This window comes from Podarcis vaucheri (assembly GCF_965113315.1).
Source record: "Podarcis vaucheri genome assembly, chromosome: 8".
Classification (NCBI taxonomy): Eukaryota; Metazoa; Chordata; class Lepidosauria; order Squamata; family Lacertidae; genus Podarcis; species Podarcis vaucheri.
In genome coordinates, this window is record NC_138766.1 from 79,763,945 (window position 1) to 79,776,061 (window position 12,117).

General features: G+C 43.6%; 1 protein-coding gene and 1 long non-coding RNA gene across 2 annotated transcripts in view; both read right to left on the minus strand.

Annotated features, from left to right (window-relative positions):
* Positions 1 to 6,803: 6,803 nt before the first annotated feature.
* LOC309539689 overlaps positions 6,804 to 12,117 on the minus strand; it is a 51,143-nt gene continuing 45,829 nt past the window's right edge. The window contains exon 2 of the long non-coding RNA XR_014222955.1: positions 6,804 to 7,797. This is a non-coding gene — a long non-coding RNA (uncharacterized lncRNA). The remainder of the gene's footprint in view (positions 7,798 to 12,117) is intronic.
* HAS2 (hyaluronan synthase 2) overlaps positions 6,804 to 12,117 on the minus strand; it is a 44,061-nt gene continuing 38,747 nt past the window's right edge. Inside the window, exon 4 of the mRNA XM_082235708.1 lies at positions 6,804 to 10,535. Within this exon, the coding sequence (XP_082091834.1) occupies positions 9,606 to 10,535 (930 nt within the window). The 3' untranslated portion in view covers positions 6,804 to 9,605. The remainder of the gene's footprint in view (positions 10,536 to 12,117) is intronic.

A 12,117-nucleotide genomic window follows, 5' to 3' on the forward strand; every position in this document is an offset into this window, starting at 1 on the left:
TTTCGAAGGATGGCTGTGTTTCAATTTAAACGTTGTGTTAGAAAGTGAAGACCTTTAAATGCACTCTGAATCGGATTTCAACCCATATCCAGAACTGTACCAGCATAAGGCTGCTATCCATTGGCCCATTAAACCCCTGTTTAAATACAGTGGTGCCCCGCAAGACGAATGCCTCGCAAGACAGAAAACTCGCTAGACGAAAGAGTTTTCCGTTTTGGAGGTGCTTCGCGAAACGAATCTCCTATGGGCTTGCTTTGCAAGACGAAAATGTCTTGCGAGTTCCTGCGGGGTTTTTTTTCCTTCCCCCCCTTTTTCTAAGCCGCTAAGCCGCTTATCAGCTGATCCGATAAGCCAATAAAAGCCGCTAATAGCGCTAATAGCGCTAATCCGCTAATCCGCTAATCCGTCAATGGGCTTGCTTCGCAAGACGAAAAAACCGCTAGGCGAAGAGAATCACAGAACGGATTCTTTTCGTCTTGCGAGGCACCACTGTATGTTGCATTTAATCCTCCTTAACCAAGGGTGAGATTATTCAACCCTGTTTATTTAACCAGGCTGATTTCATCAGAGAATATCTAAGTGTGAGTGGAGGGTGATTGGTATAATGAATTACTTTGGGTCAAAAGATTGTTCCTTTCTCTGCACACAAAATACCATTCCTAGAGGTTTGCTGAATTTGCAGGAACAAGCCCAGGGCCTCCTTGAAGAGATCTTTTGCAGCAGTGACGTGCTCTCCAAACCTGTTTACCCAGGGTGGTCTGACTGCATGAGCAGTGTAATGTTGGGAGGAAAGCCTCAACATGAGATTACGGCTCTTTTGCCCGTTTCCACCTCTTTCTAAGTAGCTCCAAAATGTCCTTATTTAATCATACAGCCTGCTTTGCTATATGTTCAAATCATGGCAAACCACATACCCTCCAATATTTCTCCAGTGAAAATAGGGACATCCCATTCCGTTGTTGCTGCTGCTGCTGCTGTTAATTTATTTATACCCCACCCATCTGACTGAGTGGCCCCAGCCACTCTGGGTGGCTTCCAACATATATAGTAAAACAGAATAAAACATTCAACATTTAAAAACCTCCCTATATAGGGCTGCTTTCAGATGTCTGCTAAAGGTTGTGTAGTTGCTTATCTCCTTGGCTCAGCGGTCACATAACTCCATGCTACCCCAACATTTCTCAGATGAAAACAACAACAACAACAACAACAACAAATTATTATTTATGCCCCGCCCATCTGGTTGGGTTTTCCCAGCCACTTGGACTGCATCTGAAGGCAGCCCTGTTCAGGGAAGTTTTTAATGTTTGATGTTTTATTGTATTTTTAATGTTTTGTTGGAAGCCGGCCAGAGTGACTGGGGATAGTCAGATAGTTGTTTATTTCCTTGACATCTGATGGGAGTGTGTTCCACAGGGCGGGCGCCACTACCGAGAAGGCCCTCTTCCTTAGGGACGTCCTAAGGAAAAGCGGGACATTCCAGAATCAAATCAGAAATTGGGACGGCTTCTGTAAATCTGGGACTGTCTCTGGAAAATAGTTAGAGGGTCTGCACCACTAAACCAATATTGAGGAGGCTCCACCTGCAATTGAAACTTCAGGTTTTTGCTAGATGATTCAGGTAGCCATGTGTTCTACTTTACAGAGGACTGTCCTCTGCTCGAAGGAGTCTTCCATTTGAAGGGATAATTAGGCTCTGGGCAGCTTGCCTCAAGTTGTTAAACAAAACAAAGGGGTTCAAAGAAACTTCTTATATGCGTTGGCATGTTCTGTTCTTTAATGTACATGAAGGCTTAGAAAGCTGGATTTGAATTCTTCTTGCTTTGCAGAGGGAAGTTCTTTTTGAGCTGGTTCATTTTGGACCTTCAATGGAAGAAGAAGACTGTTGCTGCTGTGGAGCTTTACTCCAAACTTACTGCTTATAATTCATCTTCATTGCTGGGATTTTGAGTTAAAGATAATGTTAAGGAAACGGTTCCTCTGTGTGTAAGGGGCAAAGCTCGTCTTTAGAGGACCCATTTTGCATGCAGGATGTTCCAGAGTCAATTCCCGGCTTCTCTAGATAGGACTGGAAGAGAACCCTGTCCAAAATCCTTGAGATCTGCTGCCACTCAGTGTAGCCAATACAGTGATATCTCTGGTTACGTACTTAATTCGTTCTGGAGGTCCGTTCTTAACCTGAAACTGTTCTTAACCTGAAGCACCACTTTAGCTAATGGGGCCTCCTGCTGCCAACGCGCCGCTGGAGCACGATTTCTGTTCTCATCCTGAAGCAAAGTTCTTAACCCAAGGTACTATTTCTGGGTTAGCAGAGTCTGTAACCTGAAGTGTCTGTAACCTGAAGCATACGTAACCTGAGGTACCACTGTACTGAGCTAGATGAAGCAAAGGACTGGCTAGTTATAAGGCAGCTTCACACAGTCATGCAAAATTCACATCGCATACAGCTGCCCGATATCCTCTGCTAAAATAACTAAATATCTTTGAAGAGAGTCCCATTTTAGGCTTGGAGTACACAGCACTTTGGAGTACCCCAGAGAAATGGAAAACAAATAATAATAATCCCCTTCAACAAAGGTTTCCAAGCTAAATTTATAAGTGTATTTCTTAAGCTATAATCAGAACATAGCAACTTTAATCAGATGCCATGTCTAAATTCCCCACAATTAACAGCGTTTTTGTTTTTTTTAACCCTCTAATTAGATGTACCCTGGAATAATTTTGGCTACCAAAATATGCCTATTTCATATTTAGGGGGGGGGCGTGTAGACCAGCCTTAAAATAGAAATTCCCCCCTCTTTTTTTTTTAAGGATCCTTTTACATAATCCTGATTGGCATGCTCTTGCCTGAGTTTCTTCCCGCTGTTGAAAAGGGCAGTGATCACAAACAAACACACACACACACAGGCTCGTAAGCGATCGCACACTGGAACAGTTTTGGCAGCCAATGAATGATGGGCTTCTTTGCCCTCCTATTAAAAACGCTTGCTAAAAGAGACGTTCTCTTTTTTCAGGGGCCGCCTTTGCGACGTCCTGATCTGCAGCTAAATGAAGGCACTCTGTAGTCACGTCTGAAAGAACTGCTCTCCCCCAGTCTTACATCTGTGGTCCTCCCAGCTCAAAAACAGGGCCGTGTATAGTTTGTTTTGACACCTGCTTAAGGCACGCCACCCTGAAGGGTGCCCCCAACACCCTGCTTTATTACATTTAAGGTTGGGTCTTCAGAATACGCCCCGCAGTGTGTTGCGGTTTGCAAGGAAGTGTCAGTTCGATTCAGGGCTGAGACCATCTGACAAGCCCAGGCTCCCTTAAGGCTCAAGCTATGAAATGGACATCTGAAGGCAGCCCGGTTTAGAGAAGTTTTAAAATGTTTGATGTTTTATCGTGTTTTTAATATTCTGTTGGGAACTGCCCAGAGAGGCTGGGGAAACCCAGCCAGATGGGTGGGGTATTATTATTATTATTATTATTATTATTATTATTATTCATTGCTTTCCATGCAGAAGATACTTGGGCCACAGTTTGTCCAGGTAGGGCTGAAAAAATGTCCCGTCTGAAACATCGGAGACCCATTGCCGATCAGTGTAGACAGTAGAGCTGAATGGATCCATGGTCTGACTTTGTATCTTGAGGCAACTCGGTTTTCAGCACATCTTGTTACACCCTAAACATCTTGCAGATGAAGGTGACCCGGAAACTACAACTAATCCAGAATGCGGCAGCTAGACTGGTGACTGGGAGTGGCAGCCGAGACTATATAACACCGGTCCTGAAAGACCTGCATTGGCTCCCAGTATGTTTCCGAGCACAATTCAAAGTATTGGTGCTGACGTTTAAAACCCTAAACTGTCTGGGCCCAGTATACCTGAAGGAGCATCTCCACCCCCATTGTTCAGCCTGAGGTCCAGCTCCAAGGGCCTTCTGGAGGTTCCATCACTGCGAGAAGTGAGATTACAGGGAACCAGGCAGAGGGCCTTCTCGGTAGTGGCGCCTGCCCTGTGGAACGCCCTCCCAGCAGATGTCAAAGAGAACAACAACTATCTGATTTTTAGAAGACATCTGAAGGCAGCCCTGTTTAGAGAAGTTTTTAATGTTTGATGTTTTATTGTGTTTTTAATATTCTGTTGGGAGCCCAGAGTGGCTGGGGAAACCCGGCCAGATGGGCAGGATATAAATAATAAATTATTATTAACTATTATTATGGAACTGCTGCACCAGGTGAAAAGCCCCTTCCCAAGAGGGATTGTCAGCTGACACAATTTCTCAGGACTTATATTTTTGAATTGTTCTAGGTTTGTATGGGCTGCATTCATTTATTGAATTTATTGTTTGCTATTATGCTACTATTAGAAATGGGTGATCTTGTCAACTTTGTTTTCTCTCGTTTTTCCAATCTCAAATTCAGTTCCCCACTTCTTTAGTGTTCCAGTGTGGGCTTCTCCATATGCACATTTTATATGCAATTCCCCGAATAGACATATTTTTTCCGCAAAGCATTTTTTCTGTAACGCAATACATCTTTGTATGTTATTTTCATGAATCAATGGATTTTTACACACATTTAACACATTTTTTTTGCACAGGTTACTGGGCTGAAGAACTGCAGTGCAAAAGTTGAGGAGGGCCGATTTCAAAGGATGGCTGCATCGTTCCAGTTCACTTCTAAGAGGTTTGGGAAAGTTTGAATCTGCTAGGTTTGTCTTTAAATATTAACTGAATCAACTTTCTCTTCCATCCCTAGTCACTGTGTTTCAATAGGACTGTATTGGTGGGAACGCTGCTTTTCTAAAATGCTTTGTGTTTCTTGTGGGCCTCCCGAGTTCAATGTTGCTGTTGGAAAAGTGCCAAATATCAAACCAAATTTGTCAACTTTATGTGCATCATGGGGAAGTTTAAATCCCCTTCATATACAGCAAGGGTGGCCACATGGTGCCCTACAAATTCCAGCAGCCCCAAATGTCATGTCCCCAAATATCATGTCCAACAGCCAAATGTCATGTCCAACAGCCATGGATGATAGGAGTTGTAGTCCAACAACATTGGGAGCTCAACACCAGGGGCATCGACTTGGGCCCCAGATTATGGGTGCCCAATAGCACCCACACCGTAACTTGATGTTGTGACATCATGTCACTTGCATTGTGTGTGCTACACCAGTGGGGCCTCAGAGGTCACATCTGAGGCCTCCGTTGTGACCTCCAGTTTCTACTAGATTTCGCATCTGAGGTCCCATGAGATCTCAGACACGACTTCCAGGGTCTCACAAAGCACCAGAATTCACATTAGAGGTGCCCGAATGATGGAGTCTATGTGTTCAGCTGGTGCTCCACCTAGAAAAAGGTAAAAGGTAAAGGTAAAGGACCTGTGGATGGTTAAGTATAGTCAAAGGCAGGCACATCCAAAGTCCAGCCCGGGGGCCAAATCCGGCCTCCTGGTCGATTTAATCCGGCTCCTCAAGCAATTCTGAAAAATGTGTCCTGTTGCAGCCTCCAAGCTCCTGCTGTTCAGCTTGTTCTGCCCAGGAGCCAACACACAGAGAGCTGCAGCTCTCCAGCATTGACCCTTGGAACCGCCCACCTGCCGGCTCGCACATGCACCCTATTCAGTTTTTCTGTTGCTGGTTGGCTTGTGCAGGTGCCCTGCGTGTGGCTCGTCCTTCGACCTGCCTGCAGGTTCCTGCAGCGGCCCACCATGCAGCTTGCTTTCATAGTCGCTCTCGCCAGTACAACTAAAAGAAAGCTCAACAACTTCCATCCTAAAAAACTTCAATCAACAACTTTGATTGGGGTAGGCTGGGGGTAGGTTGTCTTAATTGTGCATTGCTTTGTAACAATTGGTTGGGTCTCTGGACTGTAATAAAGATTGATTGATTGATTGATTGATTGATTGGATTGATCGATTGAAAAAAAAGCTCAACAACTTCGGCTGGCCCTCATGCATGTTTACTTCATCAAATCTGGCCCTCTTTTTTGGACACCACTGGTCAAAGGTGACTATGGGGTTGCGGTGCTCATCTCGCTTTTCAGGCAGAGGGAGTCGGCATTTGTCCACAGACAGTTTTCCAGGTCATGTGGCCAGCATGACTAAACAGCTTCTGGCGCACGGAGGACTGTGATGAGTGCCAGAGTGCATGGAAACGCCATTTATCTTCCCGCCACAGCAGTACCCATTTATCTACTTGCACTGGTGTGCTTTGGAACTGCTAGAGCTGGGACAGAGCAATGGGAGGTCACCTCATCATTGGGATTCGAACCGCCGACCTTCCGATCAGCAAGCCCAAGACCAGGGGTTGGCAAGGCTTACCTTGCCTGGGCTGGTTCACTGCCACGGAGCCCCCTCCATGGACCAGATCGCAGGCGTGCGTTAGCGCATGTGTGACCAATTTCCGGCATTTGCATCTGCACAGACGAGATTCCCAGCGCTGTGAAAGCGAGTCCCTGTGCCGTGCTGTGCCGGTTTAGCACAGCGCATGGGGACTTGCCAAGTGGATGGCTCTGTTTGGGGGCAGCTCATGGGCCGGTAAAGCGACCCCCATGGGCTGCTTGTGGCCCCTGGGCCTTAGGTTGCTGACCCCTGCCAAGAGGTTCAGTGGTTTAGACCACAGCGCCACCTGCATTCCTCCACCTAGAAAAAGGTGCATCTAGCCAACACTAGGACCAGGTGAGCATTGTGATACGAATGCCATCACATTCGTGTTGGTTGCATATATAAAACCAGCTGCTATGCAGGTCCTACATGGTAGATTTGGGCTCCTTTTAAAAATACATGTAAGAAGCTCAGGAAAGAACACCAACTGCTCACAATCGTATCAAAAATATTTTATTTATTAAAGTAACAATTGTACTAAACAACCTATACTTGAAATGCGTTGAATAATTGCTAGAATAAATACAGGCAATTATTTCAATCCTTTAAAGAATGAGAGGATTTTCATTTGACACTTGAACGTAGTTACCCCAAAGCTTTAACTTATACAATATAAATAGTTAAAAGGCAAAAGTCAAGTTTCTTTTCTTTTTTTTCTCATTTGTGTCATTTGCATGGTTGTTGTTTTTTTAAAAAAAGAAAATTTAATACTGATCCATTTGGTCACCAAAAAGGATCGATTTTCTCCCCCACTTGCAAGCAAATTAAGGCAAATAATTTTGCGAGCAACGTGATCTCTGTATCATCAGACAAGGTAGTATGGGTGTGACACATTCCACAGCAGAAAAATCAAAGTCATATCTGCATTTTCAGGAAGACAACCATATAACCCCCAAAACAACCAGATGAGCTTCCATTTCATCACAGTGATGGTCCATGTCAAAAAGAATAAGAATAAAATATAGATCAGTATTGTTGTTGATACTCTTCCGCTTTTTAACAAATATTCTTAGGGATTAATATGACATTAATTTGCCTATGCAGGAATTGGGGCCCATATTTTCCTCTTTTTTAAAAAATGTATTTTTAGGCATTCTTATAATAATAATAATAATAAAAAACCGTTGATGGGTACATCATTGGGGATGGAAGGAATTCCTACAGTACAGAGGTGTAGAGATTCATGTTATTCTTCCATTAGATTGGATCCAGACTTAAGATGTAATCTAATACACATTCACCTGGGAATAAACCCCCCTGAACTCAGTGGGACTTACCTTATTTTTCCATCTATAAGACGCCCCCATGTATAAGATGCCCCCTATTTTGGGGGACTCAGATTTAAGAAAAGTCCATCCTCAGTACTATCAGTGTATAAGACACCCCCTAATTTTTTATATTATTTTTTAGGGGGGAAACCTAGTCTTATACCTGGAAAAATATGGTAATTCTGAGTTGACATGTATGGGATTCTGCTATATGTTACTCATGCTTTAGCTCATTGAAATCAATTTGGACAAGTTAAGTCATGATTCACATAAATCCCATTGATTTCAGTGTGACTAAAGCTTTACTTTAGACAGGACCTATCCCAGTAGTTTTCTCTGGAAGCTAATGGACTGCCAACAGCTTCCATTCTAGACTGGAAAGGATTTCCTCACTGAGTTGGCATAATTTGAGCAAACCAAGATATGCAACCAGGATTTCACCCATCTTCACATATTTTCTAAATTGGAAACCAAGAGTTTCACTCTGGCAACACTATGTATATATAGGAGAACATAGCATTAGGCACCTGGTGGTGGGATGGAAGACTGCTTTTAATGCCTGTGTATCATCTGGCAGAGGGTTATAAGTTTCCTCTTACAAAACTTTTATGGGGAGGAGAAAAAGATTGCACGTATCTATCCCATTGGCCTTTGTGGGCCCAATCCCGCAGAAAGTTCTCCTCCACAATTCGCACTGAAATTGGTGGGAGCTGCGCAGAACTGGAGGTGGAATTTTGGGCTCTGGATTTAATGGTCTCATTGCAACGTCAACATTTGGTTAAGTCAAGCCTGGTGTTTTTGTCCTCTCACTCTAATTATTCTACTATGTGGGGCACTGGACATCTGCCCAAATGGTGCCCCTGAAGCTGTTTGGGATCATTTAACGCAGCTCCCATGGATTTCAATGGGGTTCCAAGCAGGAGAATATCCTGGGGATTGTGCTATTCCTTGCGCGCACAAAGATTTTGCCTCCAAAAATTGACAATGATGTTAATTTTCCCTTCCACCCCTCAAATAAAGTCAGAAGCACACATTTAAATACTTTCACAGAAATAAACATTCATCAGTTTAAAAATACAGAGACTTTTTAAAAAATTCTTCTTTCAATAGTGGGAGGGGGGGGGACTCAAATCAGCAAACCATTTTCACATTGTGGGCAAGTCTTTTTCTTTTCTTTTTTAAGGAGGAGTTTTTCAAAGCCTATTTAGAGGGGGAAAGCGAGAGAGACTGTAAGAGTGCCGGGGAGGGGTGAAAATAGTGTACTTTTTGGCAGAAATATAAAATACGAGGTTTTTATTTATTTATTTTTTTAAAAAAAGACTGGTGTAAAAAGTAAACAGAGACAAATAATTACAATTATATAAAAATACAAACCCTTGGTCATCAAAACCCTTATAAAAACTTGACTTTGGAATTACAGTTTGCAGCCTAACACACACACACACACACACACACACACACACACACCACATGCTCACTTGCACCCCTTCCTAGGAAAAAAAGTCACAGAACAACAAGAAGGTTCATAAATTAGGTTGCAGATCCTAAAATGGGTTACCAGATCCTTTGCTTGTGTCTCCAAAACTCCCTTTCTTCCATGTCCGCCCACAGGAGCGTGGCCAATGAGGTATATAGGACGTTAACACTTTTGGGCGTACGCACAACAGAAGAAAGTGCATCGTTGGGAGACGACCCACAGGAATGGGTTGAATCCGTGTGATTTTCTTCTCCCCCCACCCCCACCCTTTCCCGACAAAAAGGCACAATCACATTTAATTATTATTATTATTATTGCTTTGGCATGGTCATGAATTCGTTCATGTTCAAGTCCCAGCAGCAGTGATCCTTTTCCCTTGATGATCTCAAGTACCACAAATGCTAGAATGTTCGTCGTGTGACAAGAAAGATTCCATGGGCAGCAAAAGAAGAAAATAAAAACAATGGGGGGTTAAGGGAGGCACAGTGGTTGAATCATACATCAAGCACCATGTCGTACTGTTGTTCCTTCTTCCTCCTTCCGCATTTGGTGATGAGGACCAAGTATAAAGTCAAGAGCATCACCCAATAACAGGCGTAAAGTATCGTACCAATGATTAGCACGGTCTGTTTCGATTCAGTGAATGGCTTTTTGGATTCCTTGTATATCGTGAAAATGACGCCGCCCAAGAGGATTGTAAACCAAATGGAGACCGGGATGAGTCCTATGAAGTTGACCACGATGGTTTTCCGGCCCGACGTGCCCCAACCTGCTTTGTTTATGGTGGCTATGGCAAACATCTTTGCCGGCAGTAAACTGGACATGTACAACACTGAGTAGAGAGACATGAAAACCATAACAATGTTCCCTCTAAGGCAGCTGGCAAAGGAAGACTTGATAAGGCCCACCAGCTGGACTGTCAACAAAAAAAGGAGGATGTTCCACAGCTTACCCCGGTAGAAAAGCTGGATGACAGTGGCAATGAGGAAGAACGGGAAGAAGCCAGTGATGACAGCCTCGTAGGTCATCCACAAGTGATGCTTGTGGAACCACATTGCATTGTATAGCCACTCTCGGAAGTAGGACTTGCTCCAGCGAGTCTGTTGGTTCAACCACCTGAGATATTCAATGGGCGTTTCGGTAAGGCACTTGGACCGAGCTGTGTATTTCGTTGCATAGCCAAGGCTCAGGACTCGGTTGGTGAGATGGCGGTCGTCTCCAAAGCTGCACTGAGATCCCATGAATTCTTGATTATACCAGTCTTCCACGAATTCGTGGAGTAAGGCATTCCTGTACATCCCCAAGGGCCCGCTGATGCACTGCACACAGCCAAAGTAGGACTGGCAGGCCCTCTCAATGTTAAAAGCCATCCAGTATCGAACGCTGCTGAGAAAGGAGATCCACGAGTCGTACTTGTTCAAAATCTGCAAGCAGCAACAATGAGAAGGACGTTTTAGAACAAGAAAAAGAATGTGCAACTGTTTTTTTAAAACAACTAAACCCATAAAGTATATGTCATAAAATACTGCCATTCACATTTTTCCCCATTTTTTATTTTGACATAGTAATAATCATAGAGAAATAAGAATAAAAATGTGCACCTCACCACTGAGACCATTCATTCCGTTGTAACTATCCAGCCTCCCAAAGTTTCAACACCTCTTGCGATGGTTTGACCCCTTTCCGTTTTAACAGTACAAATTCTACAAACACCCTCCATATCTTCTCAAAATAATTTCTCCTGCATATTCCCTGCCTTACCTTAATGGCACATGTTAAGTTATCATTAATAGCTATATCCCACACCTCTTTATACCATTCTTCCATTTTATATTCTGCTTACCCCTTCTACTGCCTAGCTATAATAATGTGTGCAGCTGTCAATAAATTTGTGAGCAAGTTCTTCATAACCTGTGAACCTTGCACGCCATCGTATATTGATAATAGTGCTACCTCTGGACTTTTGGTCAGCTTTAACCCAGTGATTTCTGTTATCTCCTTAAACACCATTTGCCAATTTTATTTTATTTTATTACATATTTATACTTCCACCACATGTGAACATAATTCCCTGTTTCCTGGCATCCCCTCCAAAATAACACCAAATATCCCTTGTTTATTTGGTTTAATCTGACTGGTGTTAAATACTATCTCCAAATTGATTTATAATAATTTTCTTTTATTCTTACATTATTTTTAATATTCTGATACTCCCTCCCACCCATGTTTTCATAGAATCATAGAATCCTGTAATGCAAGAATCCTGCACTTCGTGTTGACTCTCTCTCGCACAACACCAATATTACTGATATTTTGTGGCAGTGGTTTTCAAACTGCGTGCAGATCAGCACCATGCATTTAAAGTACATCTGACACACATTTAAAGCACATAACTGCCCCCAAGGAAACCTGGGAGCTGCAGTTTCCCCCTCACAGAGCTACAAATTCCCAGCATCCTTAACAGACTACAGTTCCCAAGATTCCTTGGGGGAACCAGTGCACTTTCAAGGAGTGTTGGGTGTGCTTCAGATGGATAGTGTGGCTCCACCTTGTGTGACAGGAGAAGACCTGGAATTGCTCAGCGCCTTATCTTGGGGTTTCTCCTACTTCCAGCATCCTCCTCTCTCATCTAGACCCCAATTTTGAACAAATACTTCACTGGACACAGAATAGAACATTTGCAAGAGACCCCAAATGGCAGAAAGAACACAGGCATAGATATAGTTTCCAAGTTCAGAGTCTGAAAAGCCAACAAAGTTCCCCAGACCAAAGTACTCTGGTTTCTGTACATTTCTAGACTCCGGCTTTTTCCAAGGTCTTGTTTATTTTGTTTTTGGCTACCTGGAAATCCACTTTGACTGCACAACTTCACTTTGAGCTGTGCAAGGGGCGGGCCAAGCCGTCAGGCGGCGTGGGGCCCTGAGCCGCCTTGTCACTCCCAGGAGAGACGCGTGGCTTGGGCGTGCTGCAGACCAGGCCCTGAGGTAAGTGCCACCCTCCGCGGTT